The sequence below is a fragment of the Rissa tridactyla genome, chromosome 11 (genome assembly GCF_028500815.1).
Source record: "Rissa tridactyla isolate bRisTri1 chromosome 11, bRisTri1.patW.cur.20221130, whole genome shotgun sequence".
Taxonomy (NCBI): domain Eukaryota; kingdom Metazoa; phylum Chordata; class Aves; order Charadriiformes; family Laridae; genus Rissa; species Rissa tridactyla.
Genome location: NC_071476.1, coordinates 4,290,549 through 4,318,334, shown reverse-complemented (window position 1 = coordinate 4,318,334; position 27,786 = coordinate 4,290,549). Strand labels below are relative to the sequence as shown.

The 27,786-nt window shown below is 54.4% G+C and overlaps 2 protein-coding genes across 9 annotated transcripts; one reads left to right on the top strand and one right to left on the bottom strand.

The window, feature by feature from the left end:
• Positions 1-551: 551 nt before the first annotated feature.
• TCOF1 (treacle ribosome biogenesis factor 1) lies at positions 552-23,573 on the top strand. Of its 6 annotated transcripts, XM_054217431.1 has the most exons (18): positions 552-705; positions 1,258-1,313; positions 4,102-4,244; positions 4,958-5,064; positions 5,342-5,687; positions 6,514-6,608; positions 7,053-7,277; positions 7,932-8,201; positions 12,353-12,527; positions 12,692-12,828; positions 14,762-14,935; positions 15,416-15,668; positions 15,919-16,013; positions 16,758-16,977; positions 18,098-18,664; positions 20,358-20,458; positions 21,007-21,043; positions 21,502-23,573. In XM_054217431.1, the coding sequence occupies exons 1-17, from the start codon at positions 595-597 to the stop codon at positions 21,037-21,039; spliced, it is 3,108 nt and encodes a 1,035-aa protein (XP_054073406.1). In that variant the 5' UTR covers positions 552-594; the 3' UTR covers positions 21,040-21,043; positions 21,502-23,573. The 6 variants fall into 6 exon arrangements, with proteins under 6 accessions (XP_054073406.1, XP_054073407.1, XP_054073405.1 ...); XM_054217432.1 differs by having other exon boundaries at positions 15,922-16,013; positions 21,007-23,573; XM_054217430.1 differs by having other exon boundaries at positions 21,007-23,573.
• On the bottom strand, positions 22,959-27,613 carry CD74 (CD74 molecule). Of its 3 annotated transcripts, XM_054217434.1 has the most exons (9): positions 27,467-27,613; positions 25,821-25,996; positions 25,619-25,710; positions 25,462-25,515; positions 25,120-25,215; positions 24,838-24,928; positions 24,218-24,406; positions 23,817-23,891; positions 22,959-23,632 (listed from the first exon to the last, which is right to left on the bottom strand). In XM_054217434.1, the coding sequence occupies exons 1-9, from the start codon at positions 27,535-27,537 to the stop codon at positions 23,625-23,627; spliced, it is 852 nt and encodes a 283-aa protein (XP_054073409.1). In that variant the 5' UTR covers positions 27,538-27,613; the 3' UTR covers positions 22,959-23,624. The 3 variants fall into 3 exon arrangements, with proteins under 3 accessions (XP_054073409.1, XP_054073410.1, XP_054073411.1); XM_054217435.1 differs by lacking the exon at positions 23,817-23,891; XM_054217436.1 differs by lacking the exon at positions 24,218-24,406.
• Between the last annotated feature and the right edge of the window lie 173 nt (positions 27,614-27,786).

The following is a 27,786-nucleotide window of genomic DNA, read 5'->3' as shown; positions in this document are numbered from 1 at the left end:
CCAGCCCAGGTTGCTCCAAGCCCCGTCCAGCCTGGCCTTGAACCCCTCCAGGGATGGGGCAGCCACAGCTTCTCTGGGCAGCCTGGGCCAGGGGCTCACCACCCTCAGAGCGAAAAACTTCTTCCTGGTATCTAATCTAAATCTTCCCTCTCTCAGTTTGAAGCCATTACCCCTCATCCTATCACTGCATGCCCTTGCAAAAAGCCCCTCTCCAGCTTTCCCGCAGGCCCCCATCAGACACTGGGAGGTTAATGTCCACCCAGCGCTAAATCAGCCCCGAGGATTTGCCTCCAGAGCGCTGCAGGAGCCAGGCCTCCGCCTCCACAGATGGAAAACCGAGCGGGTGTTGCTGAAATAACCACCTTCCTGTCCGTCCCCCCGCGGTTAGCAGCCTCTCCGCCCCTCTGCCTCCCCCTTCGCCCCGATAAACCCCCGGGGAGGCTGCGACGGAGCCCCCGCCCCGCCGCCGTGCGGGACCCACCCCGCCCCGCCACTACATTTCCCAGCGGGCCGCGCGGGGGGCGGAAGCGGATGTGACGCCATGTCCGCGCGGCACGCGGCGGCAGCGGGGGGCTGCGCCGAGCGGGCCGCGCCATGGCGGCGGACGGCCGCGGGGGGCGGGAGCTGCTCGCCCTCATCCACCAGCACCTCCTCCGCGCCGGCTACGCCCGGGCGGCCCGCGAGCTGCAGGCGCAGATCGGGCAGGTAACGGGCAGCGAGGCCCGGGCGGGGCGGGAGGCAGGGGGGTCTCGGTGGGACCGGCCCTGGAGCGCGGGCCTCGGCGGGGCCGCAGGGCCTGGTCTCCCCCTCAGCGCCCACCGGACCCGTGCTGGGGGTGCCGCGCTCGCCGTGGGCCTGTGACTTCACGCCGGCCCGCCGCTCCACCCCGGACCCACGTGCTGTGCTGTCCCGTCCCGTTCCGGAGTGAGTGTCTGCTCCCCGGTGCCCCCGGGTGGGTGACCCGCCCCCCCCGAGCCGGCCGAGGAGAAGGGCTGAGGTCTGTGCCCCGCCGGTTAAACTGTCCATTACCGGCGGGAAGCTGCTCCCCGAACACGTGCTGCTGCGGGTGAAGCGCCGCCGAGGGGAGGACACAGCGGGGCGGGGCAGGGGGGGCTTTAGCGGGAGCGTGTGTGCGGGGAGGAGACGTTCCCGTTTTCCTGGGGATTTCTGGAGGGGCCTCAGAGGCCTCTATTCTGTCTGGTGGCCGCATCTCAAAGCGGGGCCAGTGTCTGACTTGTGTACTCTCTGCTTTCACAGAAATTGCTCCCTTCCCTCTTGACCTCTCTTGAGGACATCTTCACCCACTGGCAAAAGTAAGTCGAAGGAGGAAATGACTATCAAATAGATTCCAGAGTGTGTTAACAGCCAGGCTGCACGGCACGTGGGATCTTTATTTGCTGGAATTTCCCATTGTCAGAGCATTTCGGATGATAACTGTGCTCAGCAGACTTTCCTCCTAGCCTCTGATTTCAGACTGATTAGTTTCAGATGGTAAAGATTACTTTGGTTTAAAATTTCCTGAGCTGGGAGATGAGTTGTTACTCTAGTTTTGAGCAGCTCATGCTGTTCTTGCCAGTTGGGGTTAGTACTGGAATATCGTGGGGCTCAGGGTCATGCTTTACTGCCAGAAATCTTTTCCATAGTTCTGTTTTGCTTTCTTTTTAAAGCCATGGAGGAATATTGACCCAAGAGCAGAGAATTTGAGCAGATACTGAAATGCCAAGGCTCTTAGAGGGATTTAAACCTTGGTGTAGTGTACATCACGTATCTTCTGACTCCAAGAAATTCTACTGGTTTCAGCCTGTCCTTTCAAGCCCTTACATGTTCAGCACCTTCCTGTGTAGTTATTCCACGGAGTATCCTGTGTAAAGGTCTGCAGCCTGGAGCCTTCCCATCTGTGGGGTGTAATGACATTTGCATGTTCTTGCTTTGGTTAGATGCTGGAGTGCAGCGCTGCAGAGGCAGGCCTGATGGCAGCTGCAGAGCCGGGTTATCGGGGAATCAGTAGAACTGGGCTTCTGTGCCCGCATTGAGCGACGGAGTGAAGATGCTCCTCAGTGTGGCCTTGCCAGCAGCCTTGGGAAGCGGGTGTTTGACTCAAAGGTGGCTTCTGCTAGAACGTCTTGTGCCTTGGCGCTAGCCTGGTTCTTTCTCTTGTGTCTCCATGATTTTCTTGAGTAGGAGAAAGACTGGATCTAGGTGAGGACGCAGCAGTGTAGGAACAGGCTTGCAGTTCCTCCATCTAACAATTTATTGCTCTCTTGAGTATTGGTGGTGGCCTTTCTCTGTGCGAGTTATCCTAGGTGCTGCTGCAAACCCTTCCAGACACTGCTACTTTTAAAGCTTAGGGGTTGACAGGGCACTTGCATCATGTTTAATTCATTTTTCTGTAGTGTCACCCTTCTGTTGCAGTCCCACCCCACAAGTATGCCTTTTATTCCTGCTCCCCCCGAGTTATGTCTGGTTTGGAGTCAAAATAAGGGCTGTAGTGACCAGTAGTTTTGTTTATCCAGAAGGTGCCCTGCCTAGCTGGAGTGCTTTCGTGTGGGTGAGCTGTGATTCTCGCGTCTTGTCACTTCGTAGGCTTTTGGCCTGAAAATGTCTTTCCTCCGACTGCGCTGCAGCTCTTGCCCTGAGGCCGTCCTTGGTGCCGTCCTTGGTGCTGTCCTTCAGAAACTCTTTCAAAGTGAACCTAACAGTTGAGATTTCCAGTTACTTAAGAGTAGACTCCCTCCAGGGCTACGTTTAGTCTCTGAGGATGCTGGGATGGTGTGGAAGGGTGCCTGGGTGCAGGTGGAAGCTAGACCAGCTCAGCCCCAGGAGAAGCCAAAGCCATGCAGCCCTCAAATGCTCCAGGCTGCTGTAGGGCCGGCGCCTGTGGGCACTGCTGTTTTCCTCCATGCAGTAATCCGTCAGCGGTCAGCGCCTGGTCGCTCTTGACAGATGCTTACAGCAGTCTCTGTCGTGCTGTCAGCTGCCACTGAATCAGGAAGGCATTGGAGTATCGTAGCTGCCTGGGTGGCTTGCCCTGTTGTTTTATTAAAGGGATTATTACAGTAGTTCACAGCTCTCTGTAACAGCAAACGTGCCTTTGGCCTAGCCTGCTTGCAAAAAAGTTGCTGTTACAGCTATGCTACTGAAACACTCATAATAAGCACGATCTTTACTGGCAAAATCATTAAACAAACCTTATTTTTAAATTAGAAGAACAAATAAAATAAGCTAAACTGGCACAAAAGCGGAGGGTCTTTTTGCCTCTGGTAACTGTGGGTGTCTCAGGGCTTTTACCAATTTAGAAGTACCGCATGTATGAATCACACACGGACATGTGCCCAACCAATGTTACCCTTGTAATAAAGCAAATGTATTACATATGTTTTTGTTTGAAAATTAGTGATAACTTTAGCCATATCTGTTCTGCTGGTACAGGTAGGATTCAGAGCCTGGAAACATCTTTCTCCAGCTTAACATTTTAACCCAATGGAACAGCTTAAGCATTTACTACTTGTCCGTGGCCTCTTCCTCCCCTTCTTTCAACGCATCTTCTGTAGGTCCAACCACTTCCTTTCTTAAATCTCTCTGCAACCTGACTTTTCTGTCCTTTTGGCCTATGAGCCAAAGTTCAAATGGCTTTTGCAGCCTTTAGATTCATTTCTCACAGCCTCATGGAATACCAAGACCTGTTTGGGGGTCACTGCCCTAACCCTGGGCCTACATTTATCGACTGTCTGGCTGCAGCTGGAGACAGAATTGGTTCAGTAGGATGCCTTTGCACTGTGGTGAGCCTGACCGAATATGTTTTTGCTGCCCTGCTAAAGGAAGAAAGACTCTGCCTGGGACATGGGGGGGGGGAAAAAGTCTGTGTTCAGCATCTCCTCTGAGTATTGGGGGATACATTGCTCTCGGGAGTTGCCCGAGGAGGACTAGAAATGTGCCTCGCGGGTTAGAGAGTATTTTTCCTGTCTCCTTTCCCATCTCCTTAGAGGAATGACATTGCATGTCCTTAGGCTGGAGCCTGACCTGAGAGTGGATGAATAATTGTATTGCAATTTGTTCAAAATGTCTTTTATCCCCATTTTGACGCAAATTCTGTTCCTTCAGAACTCCCTCGAATTCCAGGAGAAGAAAGGCGAGTGATGAGGATGCAGCCATCCCAGAAAAGATCAGAGTTCCTGATCCTGTGAGCAGCTCCGAGAGCTCAGAGAAAGAAGAGGATGAGAAAGAGAAGGCGAAAGCTGCAAATAGTAGGAGCCTTTCATCTCCCTGGCATTGACAGAGTAGTACTGGAGGGTTGTGTAGGAGCAGCCTGACTTGTTTGGCTAGAGAAAATGCTTGAAAAGTGATGGCTATTCCCTTGTGCTCTATGAAAAATAGGACAACTAATTTAGCACCCCCTTCTTGTGGAGTTTCTGAGGAGCACAGATGTCTGCTGAAGCTAGAAAAAACCTGTTATGATTCGTGGGGGAGGGATGGGTGTTGTCGCTTGGATGAAGCCTTGGGAACACAATGCTGCCCACTGTGGAGCACCTTCTAGTTGATCCCATGTGTCTGTTGGGCCAGGAAAGGCGGGCCTGTTTCATGGATAGGGGAATGACTTGTTAGTTGGTCTGCAAAGCCAGTGCCCTCTGTCTGAAGATCGCTGGTGCAGCTGATGTGGGAGGCATTGGCTTGCACAGTCTAACAAAAACCCGTGTGTCTGATAAGTTTTGGCTCGGTCTCATCTGCTATAGAGCAGCCCTTGGGAATATACGGATCTTGGCAGGTTCCTTGTCTTGGTGGTGGAGAGAAGGATGGGGTGGAGGAGCAAAGCACTTGCCTGTCCCAAGGGCAGCAGCAGAAGTGTTGGGACAGGTGTGAAGGTGGGACTCTGACCTGCCTACTGGGGCCTTCCTGCAGACCAGAGGCCATCTTGATGTGAGAAGCTCTGACACGATTTCTCTGTGGCTCTCTTTTGCAGCAGCCAGCCTTTCCCTGGCCACGAACTCAGGAGTGAATGTAGAAAGCAGTGAAGATGATGACTCCTCATCAGAAGAGGAGACACCAGCTGGAAAAGGTGCAGTTACGGTAAGGCAATACTTCTGTTGGCTTTGAAGGCTGATAGTACTCTGAGGCCAGGACTGTCCCAGACTTGTTGGCATGTGTAGAATTGTGGGCTGGAATTCATATTTAAATAACTTTCCTATGCAGGCATAAGCCTTCTCTTACATATCTGTCCCCCAAGAGAGCTCTTCCCTAGAGAGCTCTATGGCTTGCCTGCTGCCTGATTGCTGTTTAAGGTATATGGTGTCCAATTTAGCCCCTGATCTGCCTACAGGCTTCTAATTTCTTGTGTTTCCTGTAGGTGACACCAGCTGTGGTGAGTGGCAAGGCTGCCAACTCCCTGCATTCTCCGAACAAACCCACTGCCCCAGCAGGCAAAGCAGCAGCGCTCTCTGCTGCGAACAGAACTGTGGTCTCAAATAAGCAGCAGCCCAGTGCGCCAGCTGCATCTGCATCTCCGATCAAGGCTGGGCAGAAACTGCCTGGTGCTGGGAAGCCTGGACATGCTGCAACAGCCACAGCCAAAGTAGGTCAAAGCAAAGCACCAGTAACAACCAAAGCACCGGAAAGCTCCAGCAGCAGCTCCTCATCAGAGAGTGAAGAGGAAAAAGAGACGCCAACTGTAAAGGCCCCAGCCCCCAAAGTGGGTAAGGAGCCTGTAGGATACGGTATATGCATGTGTGCTCCAGCTTTGCTGTGAATCAGGTCTGAGCCGTGCCTTCAGCATGTTCCTTTCGGCTCCCTTGCTGGAAAGCTCAGAGCGATGCCTGTTCCTTGGGGAGGCTGCGAGAATACTGCAGAGCAGCCAGCTCTGGAGCTCTGTGGGATGAATCCAGCGTGCTTGCTCCCATTTCAAGCAGCAGATTCTGTGCTAAGATGTCTGTCTGGCAGCACCCAGAACTACGGGGCTGGAGATAACAGCGTAGTGTATCTGGAGGAGATGCAGTACTAATACTGCAGATGCTTTCAGCTTTTTGGAAAGGCACTGCAGCATCTTCTCTTTATTCCCAATTGCAAAGGGATTGGTTTTGGGTTTTGAAGTCATTAGGGAAATCTTTTACTGCTTTGAAGTGTGTGTGTTGGGGGTGTGTGTGAGGAATAGATCACAGAAGCTCTGAAAATGATCCTTCTCTTGGCTCTTTTCCAGAGGAGGTCCAGCCAGGCTGGGTGCCTCTGCAGGGAGCTCTCTGTGACTGGGCAGCTCCCTTTAGGGCCAGAGGGTGGCCAGGAAGAATTTCCCATCTCTGCCTGCACTCGGGGGAGTGGAGTGGTGTTTGTGGGCCAGTGTTTGTCTGGAGAAGCTGTTCCTAGCAGGCTACTGATGCTTTCAGTAGGGCTAGGCCCTCTTCCCTGCAAAACCCCTTAGCCCCCTCTGTGGCTTGCTTTGTTTTGCTGACTTCAAAAGCTGCATTAGCATCATGCTCTGGGAACTCAGAGCAGGCGGCAGCTGATATCTCCTTGCTTGTGTTTCAGATCTGAAGCAGGCAGCTGGGGCCACTGAGAGCAGCAGTGAGGAATCAAGTGATGAGACATCCTCTGAGGAGGAGCTTGCAACTCCAGCGGTCCAGGTAACCTCTCCAACCCAGGTTCCTTATCTCTAGGAAATCGCTTCCCTTCCCTTGAAGGAAAGAGGAAATGCTGCAATGCTGTAGTCTGACAACACCCCCTTCCCTGAGTGTGTGGGATCGCCAAACCCAAGACCAGAGAAGCAGGCTGTGTGGCTGAGAGCCCTGCTAACCCCTGCCAGCATCAACTATTCCAACTCAGTTCCTCCTGGTGCCTGAAGTTGAGGGAGATCTTTTGATCTGTAGGAGGTGATTGGTGTGCAGCTCCACAGATGTAGTCAGGCAGTCCATAGGGAAAGTGGCTTGCTTCAAATAGTCCACAGCCCATGGGTCTGAACAAGCCTATCCTGGTCAAAGTTAGCAAGGTAGCATTCTTTAAAAGATTCCATACAATTACAACTCCTAACCTGTTTCTTGTGAGATGTCACCTGATTCTCCTATTCCCAGGCAAAACCAGCTGTGAAAACAGTGCCGGTTAATGCAACACCTGTGAAAAGTGCACCTGCTGCTCCAGTGTCCTTCAAGAAGAATGCAGTGAGACAGACAGCAGTGGCACCAAACCAGGCCAAACCCACATCCACAACGGTTCCTGGGGCTGCAAAGCCCGATGACACATCAGACAGCAGCAGCTCATCAGACAGTGAAGATGAGGAACCTCCATCAGTAACTCAAGTGCGTCTATCCAAGACTCTGCCTCTCCTTGCATGCCTCTCCAGGGCTGGGAATTGCAGTGGAAAGAAAATTCTGTAAATGCATGTAGTGCATAGCAAAGTCATGTTGCGGGTGGGAGGAAAGAGGGATGGGGTGTTTAAAGGCACCTCAGTGTCTTTGCCCTGAGCTTTAATCAAGCCATTGTGCCTTTCTTTCAAAAAAGAAAAAAATCCATCAGTACTTCTAAGTAAAAAAAAAAAAAAAAAAACCCAAAACCAACAGCAATTCTTTTCCCACCTGAAGAGGCAAATTATCATGGTTGAATTTGCCTCTCGGCTATAAATTGCTATAAATAGTGTCTAGTTTGTCGAACTGTGGTGCAGCTTAGCTTCCCTGCTGGGGGGAGTGCAAAGTGCTGCAGTGTACCCCACTGGAGGGGACTGGTAGTATCAGCAGGTTGATGAAGAATGTCTGGTCTTGCTTTCTCGTCTTGGGAGACTGTCCCCACACAACGAGATGAAAGGATGCCTTGTGTTTCCTGCCAGTTGCTAATCTTCCTTCAGCATTTGCCTTTCCCAGGGGGCTCTGAAATCTCTTCCCTTGATTACAGTCTGAGCAAATGAAATACACTGCTGTGGGATTTGCCTTGTTTCACGCTGTTCTCATCTTGTCCAGACAAAGACACCTCCAAAATCCTCCCAGGCCATCCCATCCCCGGTGAAACCTACACCAGCGGCATCACTCTCCGGCAAAGCAGCTCCAGCAAAACCACTTCCACTGTCCCAAGGGAAGCCAGCACCAAAGCCAGCAGTGCCGAAGCAGGCCAAAACCACGCTGGGAAGGACTGCTGCTCCCACGAACCCTGCTGAAAGTACGAAGCCAGTGGAGAGCTCTGACTCCTCAGGCAGTGAAGAAGAGGATCTCCCTGTGCCTGTCAGCCAGAAGGTAGATGATACCGCATTCGGCTTGGTGCTAAGGGATGGGACATGCAAGACAATTGTTTAGCCCTTAAATGCTACTGCTGATCTCCTTGAAACACCAGTAGCACATAGTATGTTGTTTCTCAGTCCCTCAAAGAGGAAGGTCTTCCTTTCTACTTGGAAACAAGTGTAGCCTAACTCTTCTCACCCAGAGGAGGGTGGGGGCTAACCTATTTGATACCAGCTGGTTCACTCCACTCATGCCTTCCCCTCTGGAGCGGGCCTTGTGTGTGGGGTCACAGATAGCTTGGTCTTGGCTCTCCTGTGAGGGTTTGTTTAGACCTCTCATGAGAGGAGGACCATGAACTCAAGACTGGACTCAGAGTTAGGTGGCTGAGCTTGTAGGACAACAGATCCCTTCCTGAGAGCATCCATAGGCCTCTTGTATGGAGACCTGCTGCATTGACTCTGAGCTGCAAGGATCTTTGCAAAGTGTCCTGAAAGCAGCATTCTGGAGATGGCAGCTATTATCTGCTAGGGAGGAAGGGAAGCCGGGGGCAGAGCCTCACGTGTCCTCACAAAAAGGCTCTTTGTCAACACGTCCTTTCGCTATTGACAGGCAAGAGCCAGAGAGGCTCTGCATTTTTGTCTTTATAGCCTTGGTCTGCTAAGGTGGGTGGAGGGGGACGCATCTTAACAGTTGGCTCCGTGCTGCTCTCTTCCTGCGTGATTATATGTGAAGATTCAGCTCTGGGTGGCAGGAGCAGCTATTCTGATAGCTGTGCCATGGGGTCTTGCAGTAAAACGATTGAGACTTGTCTGTTCTAGCAGGGGTTGTAGGTGAAGGATGTGCTGGGGTAGGTTTGTTTCCCCCCAGTGTTGATTTGAAGCTGGCAGCAGCAGGCAGCCATCTTGCCAACAACTATTTAACCACTTCAGCCTGTTCCCTATTGCAGACTGGTGATTACCCCTCCATAGCCACAGTCAGCAAGGAAGAGCTTGTCATCAAGGGAGCTCTATTTTTGCCAAACAGGCTGTTTCTTCCCATGTTAGTAGCCTACAGGCAGAGACCACGAGTGAAGCCTGAAGATAAACCATTAGGCTTAGCTGTGTCCACAGTCCTGTCCTCCCAGTCAAACTCTTCTTAGCTCATCCTCACCATCTGCTACTTGGGCATATGCTAACCACTGACTTACTGTATCCTGCAACTTCCTCTGGCTTCTGTGCAAGATCCAAACAGATACAGAGCGTTGGAAGCTGCTTCATCTTTCCTTGTGGGGGTGGATTAGCACAATTAAAATGAACATCATGCCTAAATTGAACTGCTTAATTGGTATGTTTACCCCTGAAGACTCAGGAATATTTAGTCAAAGAAGTTGACAAGGTGTTTGCATATTTTCGGGGGGAGGGGGAGGAGGATGGTGATGGGGGACAGTCTGGTTTGACCTTAAAGGTGCTGTGATCTGCTTTTCTTTTGCAACTGCTAATTCTGCTCTGCTTCCTCTTTCATGGATGTTTTGGGCCAAAGATGGCACTCTTTGGCTTCTTTATGGACATGCTTTGGCTTCTGCTTACCAGGACTGGGCGTGAGATGCACACGCATGTGTGTGTTGGAAATCTGTGTCTTCCTTGAGCATCCCAGGAAAACCCATGCAGGCTGCACTGGTAGAAGTTGTACCTGCAAGTTTTTATCTTGGACCACAGTCTCTGTGGGGAGAGGCCAAATCTCCCAAGAGACGGAGGGTCTCTTTCCCTCCCTGAACCCTGTCCCTGCTCCCTTGCAGGTGACAGTCACACCTTTGCTGTGTCGTGACACAGCTGAGGTACTGGTCCCGATACGCTGGCGGTGATTCCGTGGTGCACAGGCAGCAATGGAGTGTGATTGTTACAACGTGCTCGGCGCACGTGGCTCGGCGTTGTTTCCCCCTCTTGTCATGCAGCGCTGCATGATGCAAATGGACCCAGCGGAGTGGCAGATGGGTTGTGCGGGAGCTGAGTCATCACACTCGTACTGAGCCACAGGCAGCTCCTGGTTTGGGGGCTGGAGAGGGAGCAGGAAAAATTATTTCCTCTTGAATTATTTTCCTCTTCTCTTGAGTTACTTCAGTACCTGTGACTCTTAAGTTGTCAGAAGCTCTCTGCCCGTATTACCCTGCACCCTGAGTGTAACTCAGCCGTGCTGCTGGCCTGATCCCGCCTGGGGCTGGGCTGTAGGACGTGATGGTGGTCAGCCACCTGGCAGTGACTGAGATGAGGTGGATGAAGGGACCTTGGCCTTCTCCCAGGAAGATCTCAGGAGTCCCTAGGCTGCGTAAAGCTTATAGTGGTTTCTCTGTGGATGCTGTTACATTCTTGCTGTGTCAGGATGCCTCTGTACAGCAGCTCTTTCCCAATCCCTTGCTAAGTTAGGAAATGACGCGGCCCTTGTGCTGTGCATCCGAGCAGGGGGAGAAGCCAGTCCCATTGCTGTGAAGGTCTTCGAAGTGAGCAAGTGGGGACTGATCTTGGTAGACTCTCCCCTTACACAGCAGTGCTTGGGACAAGAGGGAGGGGAGCTAGCACGTACAAGTAGAGCGTGTGAATTCTTGAGTCTGCTTCAAGGAGTTTCTCTCTTCAGCATTGCAAATCTGGCCTCTCTCCTGGAGATAGTGACTCACTGGTATCAAAACAAAACAGACAAGTGAGGTTTGCAATCCCCCCTCCCCAAGCGCTTGTGGAGGTTTCTGTTTCTCTAAGCAGAGTCAAAATGTGCTTGGCTTGTTCGGAGAGCTGTTCTGTAATGGGATAAACATGCAGATGCTGTTGTCTGTTTAGTGTTTGGCTTGGAGATGATAAACACTGCCCCAGTGGCAGCCCTTAGTGAGCCTGTGCCAGGAAGCGTGGTAAGATCTGTCCTCCCGGGAGGCTGCTAGGCTGGTGCTCTCGGCTGCTGGCCAGGAGCAGCCCCCAAGTGAGCTGGTGCTGTTGAAGTCCTCTTGGTCCTTTGCTGTGGGCTGAGAGGGTATCGGTGCATTAGCAACATGGCAGGGCTGGGAGAGGGGGGTGGCAGGGGCTGTGCAGCCGGACAGAAGTCTCTCTCACCTTCTTGCAGGAGGCGTGGAGACAGAGCTCTAATGCAGGCTGCCGTCACGTGCGGGTTGGATGGGGTCTGCCCACCCTGGCAAGCGTGATGTGCTCTTTGGCAGAGGAGCCCGGAGATGAACGATGAGTGGAGTAAACTGAGTAGGCGCAGAGCACTGCGAGCCTGGAGAAAATCTGCGGGTGGTGAAGTTGCCAGATCTCTAGGCAAGCGCTCCCTCTCCCTCTGCCACCGCTAGCCTTCAACAGTGTGCAGGAGGCATGTCTGCAGCCCTGGCCCAAGCTGGGAGAGGGGCTGGGAAGAGATTGTCTCATCTGGCAGTTGGGTATCTGATGCTGCGATAACTGTGGCTTCCTAGTGCTGACACACTAGTTGCTTGGGGCAGTGCCTTGTGGCCTGTCCTGGGACATCAGAGTGTTGACAGGTACTCTAGAAAGGCACAGCCCAAGTGAGTTGCAGGGGTTTTTTGTTGTCTGGAGATTCCTGAGTTCTTAGATGTGTTGACAGGTCAGTTTCCAAGGTGCTCAATCATACCCTGGGTCCCAGTCTGTCTCTACCTGTCCTCTGCATTCCCAAATGTTTGTGTCGGCCCTGTGTCTCTGCTTTCTCCAGCAGCTCTAGGATGTAGGTGCTTTTGATAGTCTGAATCTTGCAAGCGTTCTGGCACAGGTCTTCGCAGCTCCTACTTATTGCCCAAGCTGGGGCGAGGTTGTGCTTAACTGAGAGTCTTCCTTGGAATGGGGGTCTCGGGGTTGCGGTGTTTTCCTGCTCTCAGGCTCTTGTCCAGCCAGTATATCGGCATCAGTAAGGAATTGCTGTTATGAGCACTGTTAGCCCTGCGTGCTCGTGTGGTAAAACACACTTGGGCTTCCTGTCAAAAGCATATTGCTAAATGCGGTGGTATGTCTCCTCAGCAGCTCAGTACAGGCAGTAACTGAAGCCCCTTCCAATCTTGACACGCCAAGGATAGAGTGAGTGTTAGTAACAGCTGTGTTAGGGTAAAACAAAACCCAACTTGAGCTGAAACTGCGCTTAAACTCCTAAACAACACCTGTACTAATACCACATTTCTGGGCCTGTGTTTCTTTTTTGTTAAGAGGTTAACAAAACAACCTGGCCCTGTTACCAACCTCAGCCAGGCTGCTCAAGCTGGTTTGCCTGAAAAAGCAGTGGGGAGCACCTTGAAAAGCCAGGCCTCAGAAAGCGAGAGCAGTGACTCATCTGACAGTGAAGAGGAGTCCCCTGTGGCACAGACACAGCCTCCGCAAGCTGGTAAGTCTTCGGGTAGTGGCCAGGATCCCTCACCTGCATCCTGGTGGGTTTCCTTCTCTCCCCTGCCCATGGAACAGCCCAGACTGTTGTGATAGCTCCTGCTCTGGAGAGACACGGAGAGCAACTCTTTCTCATGGTTACAATCTCTTGTGCTTTTCCTGCAGTGAACATCAGTGCCGTACCCCAGCCAACAAACGTGAAGAAGGCTCCGGCCCCAGCCCCAGCCCCTCCACCTGTAGACAACAGTGATGATTCCAGTGAGGAGTCGGATTCAGAGGAGGAAATAATCCCCCCTTCGCAGGTGAGAAGCTGTTGACCTGCTGGCTGTGTATGCTGTTAGCCCTGTGTGCTCAGGAGGCCTCAGGACTTGCAAGGTGGTAGTTGGGTGGGTGATGAGCGGTGCAGAGAGGAGCCCTCGTGTTGGCTGGATCGGGTTTACTTGGAGGCATCCCTGCGTCTCACTGGCCCCAGCTCTGGGTGTACGTCTTGACTGCAGCAAGCTTGGATTGTGTGAGAGCAGGGGAGGGTGTGAATGTTTTGTCAGGAACATGAGTAGATGCGTGAGCCCAGACCTCCTCTGGGACTCTGTCCCCTTTGTCCTGCTCCAGGGAGTTAGGCTGGAAAAGCAGCCAAATTCTTGCAGGCAGAGTCTTTCCACGAGCTGCGTAGCTCTAAGGCATCTCGTCCCCTGTTTCTTCCCAAACCGTTGTGTGTGGGGTGCAGCTGGAGCTCTCTGGACTCCCTGTCCACAAGCCTCGGGAGGCTGGAAGTATCTGCCCTGAAGGGTGGCACAGTGGCCCTGCTGCCTTTCAGCTGGAGGAGCCAGACCCGTGCCTTGGAGAAGGGAGGTGACCCCCATATCTGTGCAGATGCACTGCTGAGTGTCATGGAGCTTTTCCCAGCTCTCTCACCTGAGTCTCTTCATGTCTCCATGCCAGTCCCACAGGGCCTGGCTGAGCTCCCTAGGGCCTGAGCCACCTCGGTGTGTGGGTTGGGTGTCTCTGCACCTCTACTGCAGTTTGAGCCCGAGAAAGAAACCACATGAAGAAGCCTTGACTGAGAAACGTGGCTGCTGTTCCTCAGTGGTGGTGGTGGCTTGGCTGGTGCTCTGAGCCCAGGGCTTAGTGGCCAGGTGGCTTTTTGTCCTGCACATATGTGTCCCCTGTCTGGCCAGCACCCTTGCTGTGAGAGGGAGATCATGTGTTCTCAAGGAAACCCTTCACCGTGTTGGCCTGATGCTGTGGCCAGCAGAAAGGCTGTTGCCCCCCAGCTGGCGGGCAGGCAGCCAGCCTGAGCAGTCCTTGATTAAAGCGTGTTTATAGTACCAAGATTGTATAAAATAACGCTGTTGCTGTAACTTGAGCTTTGTGCAAGGCAGGCTGAGAGCTCACGTCGGATTGGCGGCTCTCTGCGTGGTGGAGCGTTTGCTTTCCTTTCTGAAGGCCAGATGTTGTGTGTTGTGCGAGGAAAATGTCAGCCCACAAAGGCCCAGCTTGTCAGAGATCTGGAGAGGGAGGTCACGTAGCCTCCTTTGTAACACAAACCAGGAGGCTGAGCACTCCTTCATCCCTCCTGCTCCCTCCTCTGCTGGCATTTGTGTTTTGGGACCTGATGTCAGTGTCTGATTTCCATGCCCCTGGCTCTTCTATTTTTAACCCCTCTTACGTTGATTTTGATGGAAAGTTTCAAATGTGAGGCAACAAAATTGCTTCTTGTTAATTTGTTCTGCAGTCTGTGGCTTGCTTGTGGACCTGAAGGCAGATTTGCCCTGTGGTTGGTGTCTTTGCTTTATCTCCGTTGCCAATTAACTGTCAATGTGTGATTTTTAGAGTGTAGGAGACATCCTGGAGTCTGAGTGCCCGCTTTGCAAAGTAGGGATTGCAACTGCAGTCGTGCTGCAGTGGATAGGGATCTCTCAGCCTGCAAGCACATCACTTTTTTGCCTGCCTGCCCTCAGGGTGGGTGCCTTTGGGGCACTGAGCTAATGCTTTAGGCACTCCTGGGGCACTGGTCCTCATTTTTCTCCTCCTGGCTGTGCCAGAGGCCCTGCTCAGAGGCTCATAGGAGACAGAGCTGGCCTGTAAAGGGGAAAAAAGAATATAAATATGAGCCTTAGTGCTGTGCTGAAAATGATGGAAGAAGGGCTCAGGAGTTAGTGGTAGATTGGTGTATGCTTCTGTCTCTTTTCCCTCTAAGCTGTGCTCTGTCCTGATTTTCTTTCCCATCTATTTTAGAGTCTGTCCCGGCAGAACGTCAAAGCAACCAAGGTTTCGAGCACAGTGGCTGCCAAGGCTAATGCCACCCTGCCTTCAGGGAAGGGGATAAAAGCGCCTGCAGTCCCTCCGGTTAGCAGAGTGTCTGAGAGCTCGAGTAGCGATTCCTTGGACCAGGACGTGCTGGTGGGAGAGGTAATGACGGAGGGGACTAAAGTGGGGAGCTTCCCTGGAGAGAGTGGGCAGATGGCTGTGCTGGAGCCTGAGGCTGGTGCAGTGTCCCCAGCTGAGCAGGGGAGAGGGAGGCTGCTCTGCTTTAACCACTGGTATTGCACCATAAGGTGAGGCAGATGAGCAGAGGGTGGCCCTGGTACCTTTGCTGTTCCTGCCTCGCAGCTGGCTGGCAGGTTTCTTCCTCCTTTTGTCATAGCAGTGTGCTGTACAGTCGGGAGTTGCGTGCTAAGCCACAGCTGCCTGCTTCATCTCTGGACTGGGGGGGGAGATGGGGGTCTCTGTGCCCTGCATGAGAGGTTCTTGTGCTAATCTTGACACAAACTAGAGCAGTACAGCTGAAGAAGGTGGTCCAAGCCCCATCTACTCTCGGATGCTTCTTACAGTTCCTGGGCATGAGCAATCATTCCTCCTTCCAAATGCATTTCATCTTCCTCTCCCTAGGCCTCCTCCCCTCTTTCTTGCGTAAAGCAAACGGTTCCTGTGGGAAAAGCACCTCCAGCCAACACTGCTACCCTGCAGGCGGCTTCGCTCCTGGGAAGTCCCAACGCCAAGCCAGGGAAGCCAGCCCTACCGCCAGCACAGGATGCCCAGCTGAGCCAGGCCGCGCCACCCACCCAGGCAGAGGAGACCTCGGACAGTAGCAGTTCCTCAGACAGTGATGAGGAGGAGACGCCCCAGCAGCCCCCCAAACCTGGTCAGTTCTCCCAGGAAGATGCTCTCAGTGCTGCTGGCCAGGCCAGGGTGGGGACAATGCTTTGTTATCCTGTGAGAAGTGTGTCACCTTCACATAGCGGTTTGAGAGAGGTTCCTCCTCTCCAGCTTGGCAGAGCACTCCCCTTTCCTTGGAGGCAGAAGGCCTTTTGGTGGCAGTAACTGTGCTGGGTAGGTGAGGTCAGCCCCAGGTGGCAGTGGTGGGTTTAATGGGATGAACTCTGCTCCTCCAGCAGGCTTGCAGCAGAAACCAGAAGGGACCCAGCTGGCCCACAGCTCCTCCTCGGAGTCCAGTGAGGAGGAGGAGGACGAGGGGGCAGCATCGCAGGTATGGTACCTGAACAGGCTGTGATCCTGTGGGGTCTTGCATCTGGCTCATAAGTAGGAGACGGAGGGGACTGGATTCTCAGCCATAGCCAACAGCATGCCAAGTGGGTTTGCCAGCACAGAAGTGGGGGCTCCCCAGTGCGGTGCTGTGAGCAGCGCCTTTTGGTGGGGGCAGAGAGAGGCCTTTGACCCTGGACTGCTTCCCCAGACAGACAGGTCTTGGGTCCAGAGCTCATGGTGCCTTCATCAGGGGAAGGGATGGGAGGAGGTGGTGCCTTGCAAGGGTTAAACCAGGAGAACTGGTGCACAGTGCCCATAGCAGCAGAATTTTTTTTCTCTGCTTTTATTTGTAACTTAACCTGTGTCCAAGCCATTAAATTCCCTTTGTAAGTAATGTGCAAGGCGTGCAGCACATCTGCAGTGCATTAGCTGTGCGTGGGTGCATGCTAATGGCCAGGAGCCTCCCCCAAGCTCGCTTTACTGGGCGAGAACAAAGAGGAGACCCTCTCCCATCAGCTCTTGCTGCTGTAAGATCTCAGCCAGTGTCTGTCAGTGCTGGCCCCCTCTTCTGGCAGCCCTGGCCTCTCTGCAGGGCTGGCTGAGTGGTGCAGGATCACTCTGCAGGTGGCCAAAGGTGGGTCCTTCACTTGGAATATGGGGGCAAGAGCAGCAGAGGCAGATCTGTGTGTCTGCTGTGTGGGAGGCTGTCTTGCTGTGACTCTTCAGTGTGTCTGTGCTGTTTCAGTCCCTCCTTACAGGCTATCTGGGCCTCTCGAGGACCCCAGCAGCACCCCAGGCACCAAAGACGGTTCCCCCCCAGCCTGTAGTCAAAGTGGGGCAAGGGAAAGCAGCCGCGACTGCTGCAAACTCCCTTGCCAAGGCCTCCACGAAAGCAGCCCCAGCTGACAGCTCGAGCAGTGACTCTGACACAGACGTCAGCCAGGTAGCTGCAAACCACAAAGCAGGTGGGTCTCCTTTGGCAAGGTTGGGAATCTGCTTGGTCCAGGAGCAAAGCTGTGCTGGCACAGGAGGGTGACACTGGGACGGGGCCCTGTTCCCAGTGTGTCTCCACCGCAGAGCCCAGTAGCGTGGAGTGCTGCTGCCGTCTGCTGGCTTCCCGTGGCCACAACACAGCCCTCTTCTTGAACACCCCTCTTGTGCTGGTTGGCTTGTTGAGGCTCTGTGCTTTTGGTTCTTCCAAATTCTGCTCTAACTGCAATAATTAATGCAATTAATGGGAGTGGGTAGGGCTCTCCCTAAAACCTGTGCCCACTGCATTGGTGTGCTGTGGTAGGGATGGCTCCTAGGGAATGTTTAAACACTGGCTGAAGAACATCTGCTATAGAGTGCTGGCATTCAAGCCTCCCCTTGGTCTTTCTGGACTCTGTAGCTTGCCTGGAGGGCAGAGAACGGGAAGCAAGTGGGAAGACATATGGAGAAACAAAATGTCCGGCCATTTCCCTATCGCCCTGATTTGTTGGCAAATTATAAAACTCGGAGCTGGAAGCTGCTTCTGCTCTGGTGTCACCCTGGCACCTTCAGATGAGCTCTGGCCTGGCTGTGAGCTCTGGCCCACTCTAGAGGCTCAAATGGGTCTGTTGGCCTCTTGGGCACATCGTTAAGTTGTGGAAAGGGCTGTTGAGGGGGTGAGAACTATATATACGTTCAAGTCCCAGGTGCTGAGGGATAGGCCATTGGTAATGGTTAAACGTGGTGGTGTGGATACCCCCTCCACCTTGGGAAGTCCCTGGCTTTGCTGGGGGTGGTGTCCTGGGGGGGGACTGCTCTATCTGTGCTCACCCATCTCGTGCTACAGTTTCCTGTAGTCTAGTCCCTATTCTCCATGGATGTGGCCAAAGCTGTTGTGTCTGTTGTCACCCACATCCATTGCCAGATACTTTATCTTGGGCTGAGGGATCTTTCCCTGGCTCTGCTGTAGTTGGGATGGCCAGCAGGCTTTGCTTTTGAGGGAGAAGGAGATGCTTCTCTTCAAACTCAAGCATATTTCCGTCCTTCAGTAACTCTGTGGTCTACGTAACGAATGCTCCCTGAGTCATCTTCTCTCTTTTGGGGTTGTTTCCACAGAAAACAACCCCCCTCCAGGGCAGGAAGCCACAGGAGCCTCCAACAAAGAGAAGGTGGCAGGAAAAATGGAGCCAGATCATGCCAGCGTCAAACCTTCCCCAGTCAAGAAAGCCCTGGCTGTGAAAGAGAATGATGTTGGGGCAAAAGGGGTGCAAGTGACCCCAGCATCATCTGCAGTGTTCTCCATCCCACAATCAGAGGAGTCAAGCTCGGGGACCGAAACTGAGGTCACCACTGCTGCCAAAGTTCCTGCAGTTGAAACACTGAAAGGGTTGGAAGAGAAGAAGAAGAAGAAAAAGGAGAAAAAAGAAAAGAAGGAAAAAAAGAAATCGTCCTCCACGGCAGACAAGGCTGTGAAAACATCGAAGAGCAAAGACAAAGAGAACAAGAAGCAGAAAACGTCTCAGAAGCGGAAACTGCCAGGAGAGGATGGGGCTGTTGGGCAGCCCAAGGAGAAGAAGCGGAAAGGGCAAGCTAATGAAGAAGTATCCAAAAAGAAAAAGAAGAAAGCAGCTGGTGATCTGGAGAAGTTGCCAGGCAGCAAGGAAAAGAAAAAATCAGCGAAAAGTAAGCATCGCTGTCTTGGGGCTGCATTTACAATAGATTCTCAAAGCTGATGCATGTTCAGCCTCTGGTGCAGGGCCTTGTAAGTAGCACCCACTTTCCCGTTAGCTTTCTGCTTGGCTATGTCCCTCTTGGCCCACCCAAAGCCAATGCCAGATTTTTAACACCCCACTTCGATGTTTTTCTGCAGTCTCAGCACCAGGTCGTGTTGCAGACAGCAAGCTGGGCTCTCCTGCCCCTCTGTCCTACGTCCGGCACAGTGGGAACTGCGTTAATACTCGCTCTGATCCTTGCTGCTTGCAGAGCAAGCTGGTGTCCCCGTGCATCTTCTATGGCATGACCTGTCCCTCCAGGGCTTTCTCCTTTCCTGGCCTTTACCCTGGCTGGAAGCAGCTGTGTAGCTGAGGGCTGGCAAAGGGTTGAGGTGAGTCTGCATTGAACTTCCTGAGGCTTCTTTGCCCGCCTTGCGTGGCCTGCCCGACTGTGCTGGGCTTGAAGGAGTTCTTGCTAGTTGTAAGCCACGAGGCCTGTGTTCTGCGTGGTGCCCTGCGCTGTGTCTGCGGCGTAGAACAGCTCTGCTAACCCAGCTGGCTGCCCTGGCTCCCCTGTGGCAAATGCGACGTGCGCTAGCAGAGAGCTAAGGTGAAATGTGGCTGGGGAATGGCAGGCAGAAGGTCCCTGACGTGCCGTGGGCATGCAGAGGATGCCAGCATTCACATATGCAGGGCTGTCTGTTAGTCAGAGCTTCCTGAACACGGCCCCTTGCTGCCAGCCTCTTTTTTTAAAAGAGCTCAGCCTTGAAATCTGCGCTGTCATCTGCCGTGTCAGCCACTGCTGTTCCCTGTGGGGTGACAGTGCCCCTTCCTGACCCTGCCTGATCAGTGTCTGTGCTGCAATGTGGTGAGCAGCTCATTCAAGAGATTGAACTCAAGGCTATTACTGCTGCTTTCAAACCCCTGGAGAAAAGAGGAGGATGGTCCCAGCCTCCTGCTCGTTGCTCCCAATGAAGAGTGTTTCCTGCCCCTCTTATCTGCACGCCTCTCTAGTGCTCCCTTTGCTGCCCTAATGCAAAGGCAATTATTTTTCCTTGCAGTGCAGACTGCATTTGCAAATCGAAGACGATTCTGTGCTGGATCTTGTAGGCTTTTTTTTTTTTTTTTTTTAAATAAAGGGGAGATGGAATAGAGGGGGCAGATCTGCCGGGGTTTCTGTTCCACAGAGCTGCAGCCCTTCGTTTTGGAGGAGACAGACTCGTCTGTCAGCTGTTGCACAGGGGTGAGCTGGAGCCTCTTGGAGCGGTTGTGCTGAGCTGAGCCGAGCCTTGTGTCCGTCCTGTGTTAGTAGCTCCCCTTGATCTGATTTCTGGCATGTGCCCAGCTACTTCAACGCTGCAGCAGTTCCTTGGACTGGGTGGGCAGCAGGAGGTGGAAAGAAGGGGATCCTATGTAATTCTGCCTGTGCGTGTGCATGGATGGTGGGATCAAACCCTTCTGGCTGGGAGGTACTGGAGAAGGAGCCCTGGGTGCAGCTGTCGTGTAGCAGAGCTCTGCCCTTGCCCAGTTACTGCTCTGGAAAGCCTGCTTACGTTTGGATGTGATCAAAAACTTACTGGAGATGCTCCTACCGCTCTGTACTCCATCTCAGAGGCTAGCGATACTAGTCCCTCTCTTAGTTGCGTTTTCTTTCCCTCTTCCAGAAAAAAAGACTGGAAAAGAAAAGAAGAAGAGCAAAAAGGGGTCTTCGGAAGGGGAGCCTGTAGCAGATGGTTCTGATGAGGTTCACAAGAAGAAGAAGAAGGTATGTGCAAGGCCCTGGGATGGGGTACCGTGGGGAGAGCTGGTCTGAACCATGGTTGTGACACTCATCCCTGCAGTGTGCCACGCTGGAGAGGAACGGAGCCGTGTCCTGGCCTTGCTGGCAGTACAGAGGAGGCCGCAGTTCATTGTGGCTAGTCTTGAGACGCCCTGACCTTTGGTTGGGATTGGGGTGGCTCGAGGAAGGGCTTGTTCCTGTATCGCTCCCCCAGGAGAGATCCCTTTCCCTGGAAGGGTCAAACCCAGGGGCCCTTTTGGTGGCAGAGAACCTGCCCAAGGAGTAAGTGCTCTTCTTCGGCTCTCTGTTCATCTAGCTGTTTTCAGCAGAAACTGGAGTTCCTGGGGGCTTGGCAGGCTATTGCATCCCATCCCGAGGGCTAGGAGCGGGGGCAGAAGTTAGACTGTAGGATGTTCCTTTTAATGGCTATGGCCCTGTAGAGATGGTAGCCAAGAAGCCTCTGTGGCTTTGCTGGGTCCTTCATGTTTGTGATGCAGATGATTTTAATTTAATGTTTACCCTTTTCTTTGTAGAAGAAGAAAACAGCTGAGCCTGAAGGATTGTGAGAAGGTACATGGCCTGTGGGGACTGTCAGTTGGTACCTCGGAACGGCGGTAACCTTGGCCAAATTCAGTACTCCTGGGCCAGTCTTGGGAAGACAATGTGCCCTCTAAATGCTCACTGAGTCAGCCTGGCCTTAGATTAGAGGGCCAGGGAGTGGAGCGGTGTAAGGAATGTCACGCAGCAGCGTGCTGGCTTCTCTGGATGTGTTTGACCTCAACTCTTTAGCTGCTGAGAACTGGATGTCCAGCCTGGATGTTGCTGTCCTCTGTCATCAGCAGAGATAAGCGGCCTCTGGCAGTGTCCCTCTGTCCCTGCTGACCACAGGGAGCTTGGAAAAGTAATGTGGATTAGATGGTGATGTTGTAGCCACCTGGAAACGGACCAGATGACTCTGCCCCTGCTCTGCTCAGCTCTAAGGCTGTTCTCCTCCCCATCCCTAACTCTTTTAACTCCTCTCCCCAAAGGTACCGCATTCCTGTGATTAAGGATTTATGGGTGAAGATCAAACAGAAGAGAGGAAAAGGAAGCCCATCAGGAGAATTCCAACTTACTTTTTTTTTTTTTAAAATAATAGTTTATAACTTCTTTTAACTGTGACTTTTAGAGCAGAGCAGTGTAGCTTTCTGCCTCCTCCTGCCCTGCTGGGGTCCAGAGATGTGTTTATTGCCCCTCTCGACGGTTTGCCTGTTGCACAGGGACTGAACTGAAGGAGGCAGTTTGACCAGAGAAGAGCCAGGTTGCGTAAACTGCTTTCCTCCTAGTTGACACCCAGACATCTCTTTCCCTTTCTCATCACAGAGCTATATTTTTAAGAGAAACTTTTACCTTTTTTTTTTTTTTTTTTTCTTTTCTTCCCCCTTCTGTGATTTGTGGTGTCAGTCCTTTTGCTACTATGGAAGAGAGCCTCTCGGGTTTACTTTTTATTCTGACACTGACACGGCAGCGATTATTGTTTCCCTGGAGTTGCACTGAACAGCTGTGTCCAGCAGCTGTTCTCAGCCAAGGTGGCACAAGTTTTTGTGGTTTTTTTTTTTTTTATGGAATACAAAATAAATATATTAAAAAAAAAAAAAAGGGGGGGGTGAGATTTGGCTTCATCTGCTTTCAAGGGAAGTGAGAAGCCCTTCAGTTCAGGGACCAAACCCAGGCCAAGGAGCCAGGGCAGGGTTCGGCCAGCTCTGGAAGCCCAGCTTCCATCCAGGTTCATCGGCACCGACTGCTTCAAGCCCTGGGGAAAAAATAATTGCTTTCTGCCTCCTCCCCAAGGAAGAGCAGATGCTGTTTCTCCTTAGCTTCGAACTGCATGTTCTTCTAGTGTTGGTTTGTAAGTTTTTTCATTACTAAAATGCCGTGTAGAGGCCGGTGCTGAGAGCAGGCTTGTCCATCACCTGCCTTGGCGGCAGCTGCCACCCTGCACCTTGTACTGGGCTTGTGCCTGGGTTCCTCACTTCACTCCCAGCCCTGGGCTTTAGCGGGTGAGGAAAAAGGGAACGGATCCCCTTGTCCTCCTCCTTCCCCTGCTGTGCAGCCTGGCACCGGGCTCCGCTGGCCAGGGCAGGGCTCCTAGTTGCCACCCTCCCACTGGCACAACCCCGTGTGGAGGAGGGAGGGAGGGAGGGTGCAGGAGGGAGATGGCTCTGGCACAGGGGGCTGCTCTGCTCCTCTCCCCCCGCCCTGTGACTCGCTTCAAGGTGATTTCAGCCTCCTGGGCCATGTTGGGGTGCAGGGGGATCCCAGGGTGCAGGGGAGACTGAGCAAGTGATAGGCCAGGAATGTGTCGTGGAATCCTGGGTGGGATTTGATGTCCGAGTGTCTGCAGAGATTTTTCCTTCTCTTTTTTTTTTTCAGGTTCATTTATTTTCAACCTAGGACAGCTGCAGACTGTTCACAAGCACTGCCCTGCTAGAATTGCTTATGAGGCTTTCTTATTCAAAAGTTTATTTGAAATAATTAGCTTGTGAGGTCATTTATAAAGGAATTATCAGATCTATTCAGAAAAATTAAAAGCCCCTCTGCCCACTGCTACCCCCGGCTGCGGCTGTTCTCCAGCCTGAAGGCAAAAGCTGAAGGTGAGCATCTATCTCTACAAAACCGAGCGCTCCACAAGAAAAAGCCTCTACTCCAGTAATCTCACAGGGCTTCCACCTACAGGGGTCAGTTAAAGAAGCTGCTGGAGGTTGTTTTGCTGCTTTTAATGTTTGTTCAGTTTAAAAAAAAAAAAGCATTAGTGGCTCGTTCTTCAGCAGGGGTGAGCAATGCGCCTGCTGCTGCCCGGGTGCTGCGAGATGCCGGTGAGCCAAAGGGAACAGGGCTTGCCAAAATAATTTTCCAACCTTCTTTACCCGCCCTCTGAGGGAACGCCTCGTCTCTAGCACTGATCCTGGTGGCAGCTCAGCCCTGTCCGGTGCCCCGCAGCAGGGGAAGGGTCTCAACCGATGCCTCGAGGGGGAGGAGCGCACAGGGGTGCCCGCTGTTAATTGTCTCAGGAAAGCAATGTGAGAGCAGAAATGATATAGAGAAAAAACAAAAAACCAAACACGGGAGCTGGGATGCTGAGGAAGGGACAGGCATCCGCTGGCGTCCTCTTCTACTCGCCTGCGGGGGGAGAAAGAGGAGGGAGTCAGTAAGATGGCTCCAGGCTGCTTTTGCTGCGTCCCCATCGTGACCTCCCTCTCCCCAGCCGTGGTTCTGTGCTGCCCTGGCTCTCGGGGCTGGCCCTGTGCCTCCCCCAGCCCCGAGGGCTTTCCCCAACGGCCCCCGGCAAGACGTGGCCTCTCACCTTTCTCCGCCCCCAGCTTGAGCATGTCCGCCCCGGAGAACATCTCCTCCGGCTCTGCAGTGGCAGCAGCAACATCTGCAGGAGGAGGGCAGGCGATGGGTGCTGGACCCCTGGGGCTGCCCCATGGCCCCCCACCCCTCTGGGGACAGCAGGGGAGAGCCTGTGCCCATCTGCTGAGCCAGGACTTTGGGGGAAAACCTTGACTTCGTGCCTCTGCTATCACTGCAGCTCGCCAAGGAGGGCTGTGGGGTTCAGGCTCCCCTCCAGCCTTAACATGCGGGGGCCAAAGAGGGGCGAGGGATGCTCTCTACAGCTCGGGCTCCCTAATCGCAAGCAAAATGGGGCACAGCATCCATGCACGCTGCTCCTTCCTCTTCTCCTTCCCCACCCTGGCGACCTACCAGGGCAGTCCAGCTTTTCCCGAGTGGCAGTGCCCTCAATCCTGGTGCCATTTTTGTAGGAGCACCAGCAGTAGCCGGTGGAGGCATTGCACTGCTTGGGCAGGTAGTCGCCGTTCTCATCGCACTGGGGGTGGAAATGACCCGGCCGGACACCCCCAGAGTTGGCCTCCGCCTGGCACTTAGTTTGCACTAGGGCAATAAAAACAAAGGGGAGACACTGTGAGCCCCCCCGGGCCCTTGTGCTGCCCGGCAGCCCCAGCGGGAGCTTTCTATCCAGAAGCAGTTAAATTAAATTCAGAAGGAGAAGAAGCTCCACCCCGGTGACCTTTTTAAAACTCTTGGGCTGTCAAGGACTGAGGGCTTGGTGTGGTGCTCTGGCTTTTCAGACATTTCCTCGTGCTAAATGCCCTGCGGGCAGCAGTTCTGGGATGTCCTAAAGGCGACCAAGCAGGGTCCCCACCAACCGGAGGCTCCCCATGGGATGAAGAGGTCCATGACTGGTCAGGGGACAGAGAGTTTGGTCGCCTTTGGGATGCCCTGTGCTGGTACCTCCTGGGAGGTGGTTGCTCCTGAAGGGCATGTCCCAACCCTCTCCAGCTTGGCAGCCCCATCCCTGATACCTTTCTCCGCCGGGATCGCCTTATGCTCCTCCACCTTGGGGTTCTTGGCCATTTCGAACAGCAGCCACTTGTGCATCCAGGACTCAAAGGACTGCAACAAGGGGAAGCAGCATGTTAACCCACACGGGGGGTGCACCACAGGGGAGCTGTGCTGTGAGCTCCAGCGTGGGCCAAGGAAGGTCGTGAGCACCTCCATCTTCCTTGGGATGGGAGTAACCCAAGCCCTCCCCAAAGCGGGGGTGCTCCCGGAAGGGGAAGAGTAGGATGGCAGCAAGCACTGACCTTCCAGTCCGCATCAGTCATGGTGCTCTTCAGCCTCCTCAGGTTGTCCATCAGGTTGTCCTTCAGCTCCGGGAACACCTTCCTGGGGTCTGCTTTCTGCAGAGTGACCACCACGGTGAGACAGGGCAAAGAAAAATGAGGTTGGGGGGGTGGGGGGTGAAGTTCTGCTTCTATCAGCCACATGGACATTGCAGGAGGCCAGGAGCTCCCACCAGCTCTGCACGCCTCAAGAGACCCCCAAACCCAGCCAAGAGAAAGCTTGGAGCTGGAAGCAGAGGGTCCCATCGGCTCCTGCAGCGCAGGGGGCAGCTACGGGGTGGGTGGGCAAGAGGGGCAGCTTACCAGCAGGATGTGCTTCACTTGGTCCTCAGTCTTGTTGCTAGCGGGGGCCATGTCCTCAAGAGAAAAGGCAAAGGGGCAGCGTGAGCACGGGGGCAGGCAGCAAACCCCGGGGGCAGCAGGCAGCAGCCAGCGCCAAGCAGCGGTGGGCACCTCTTACCATGTCGCCTACAGAGGGGGCAAGAGGCAGGACCCTCACGGCCACGGGGCTGTTCACCATGGCCATCTTCATCTTGTTCACCGGCTTGGCACCTGCCGAGGAAGGAGCAGTGTGAGGGGTGCTGGGATGGGTGGTCTGGGTCGGGGGGGATCCGTCCCCTCTCCCCGCCTCCCACCACGCTGGTGCCCGTGGGGCTACTGACTGGCGGGCAGCCTCCTCTGCAGCGCCTCCAGCTGCAGGGTCTGGGAGGTCTTGGTCAGCTTGCTGATCTGCCCGCTCTGCTGGTAGACGAAGTAGATGGTGACAGCCTGGCCGGCGATCAGCAGGGCCACCAGGATGGAGAGCGTGGAGAAGGCGGCTTTGCGGCCCAAGGCGGACCTGCAGGACACGGAGAGGGAGCTCAGCCCCAGCCGCCGGCAGCGGGAGATGTCCATACACCCTGCCGTCACCGACACCCCCAAAAAAAAACCCCCTCCTGCAGCCCATGTCACCCTCCCCGCGCCGCCCCAAACACCCGCCTCCCGGGGGGGTTTGCAGCCAGACAAATGCAAATTCCCCCGTCGCGGGGTGCAGAAGTGAAATCTCAGCGTGAAGGTCATTCCTCCACGCCGGGGGAACCGAAACCCACTGCGGGGGCGGCGGGGCGGAGGCACAGGAAGGGTCCCCGCGGAGCGTGTGGGCACAGGGGGACTGCGGCAGGGCCCTGCCAGGGGATTTCAGGGCTCGGCATCGCTCCGGGCATTGCCTTCTGAAGGCCCCTTAAGCCTCGCTGGTCCCGGGGGGCAGAGGGCATATCCCATGGGATGCCGGGATGCATTTAAATTTTAAAATTTGGTGCAAAAAGTGAGGTGCGGGGCAGCCCGAGCGCACAGGTGAGGCGGGCAGGTGGGTGTCACAGCGCTGCCGTGGCACTGGGACACCAAGGGAAGGCAACGCCAAGTACCGTGTGGCCACCTGCCGCCCTGCCATGGCCTCCCCGGGCCAGATCCTGCCCCGCCGGGGCGGACGGGGTGCAGTGACCCCCCTCAGGGACCACCAGCTGCCCCCGCCGCCCCACCAGGTGGGGGCACCCATGGGTGCTGCCCGGCCGCCAGCGCTGCCGCAGGCAATGTCCCCAGCGGGGCTCGCTGCCCGGACGTCTGCCTGGTGACTGGTGATGTCAGAGCTCTCTGCCTTCTGATTGGCTGGTTGGGACATGGGGGGGGGGGCCCCACGAAGCCGGCCGGGCTCTGGGTCCGTGCTGCCTGCCCCATAGCCATCCTCTGTCCCGCCTGCCCCATAGCCACGTCATCAGCCTGCCTGCCCCATAGCCCCAGCCGCCCCATAGCCACACCCTGAGCCCGCCCGCCCCATAGCCATGCTGTGCCCTAGCCGCCCTATAGCCTTACCCTGAGCCCGCCCGCCCCATAGCCATGCTGTGCCCCAGCCGTCCCATAGCCATGATTTGAAGCCGTCTGCCCCATAGACGTGACGTGCCCTTATCTGCCCCACAGCCACACCATGAATCCATCCACCCCATAGCCACATCGTGCACCCATCCGCCCCAGAGATACAGTGCCCGCCCCCCTCAACCCCACAGCCACCCCGTGCCCCTGCCTGCCCCAAAACCATTCTCCGACCCCTTCCACCCCATAGCCATACCACAACCCCCTTGGCTCCATGCTGCCCCATAGCCACAGCATGACTCCCACCTTCTGCCCCACGGCCAACCTGAGCCCCCTTGTCCCAACTCTATCCCCTTCCACCCCATGGCCGCACAATGACCCCTCTGCCCCACGTCTCCATCGTGCCCACTTTGCCCTCCCCGTGCCCCGCGTCCCCACACCCCCGTGTCCCGCGCAGTGTCACCTGCGGGCGTCCTGGACATTGACCACGCCGCTGCCGCGGTCGGAGATGAGGTCCCGCTGCTCCTCGGCCATGCCTCCGCTGTCGGCACCCCGATGAACAATGAACGCCCCGAGTGTCGCTGCTGGAAATACCCCCCGGGCCCCCACCCTGCCCCACAACTCCCGGGGGGGGCCCAAAAAAAAAAAGCCCCATTGGCTGCCAGCACCTGCATCACCTGTTGCCAGGCAGACTTCTGCTCGGCAGGTCTCCGATCCAGAAATGATGCAGGATCTGGCCGTGAGCACGGTGGCCGCTTTGTGGGACATCGTTTCCTGCCCCAC

Bases quoted from the DNA above. Each gene is read 5' to 3' on its own strand.
- CD74 (XM_054217434.1), bottom strand. From the start codon at position 27,537: ATGGCCGAGGAGCAGCGGGACCTCATCTCCGACCGCGGCAGCGGCGTG. The intron at 24,929-25,119 runs GTCAGTGCTTGC...CCCTTGTTGCAG, and splicing joins TGACTGATGCGGACTGGAAG to TCCTTTGAGTCCTGGATGCA. The intron at 23,892-24,217 runs GTAGGTCGCCAG...CTCCTCCTGCAG, and splicing joins GGAAAAGCTGGACTGCCCTG to ATGTTGCTGCTGCCACTGCA.
- TCOF1 (XM_054217427.1), top strand. From the start codon at position 595: ATGGCGGCGGACGGCCGCGGGGGGCGGGAGCTGCTCGCCCTCATCCAC. The intron at 12,528-12,691 runs GTAAGTCTTCGG...CTTTTCCTGCAG, and splicing joins GACACAGCCTCCGCAAGCTG to TGAACATCAGTGCCGTACCC. The intron at 16,014-16,757 runs GTATGGTACCTG...GTGCTGTTTCAG, and splicing joins ACGAGGGGGCAGCATCGCAG to TCCCTCCTTACAGGCTATCT.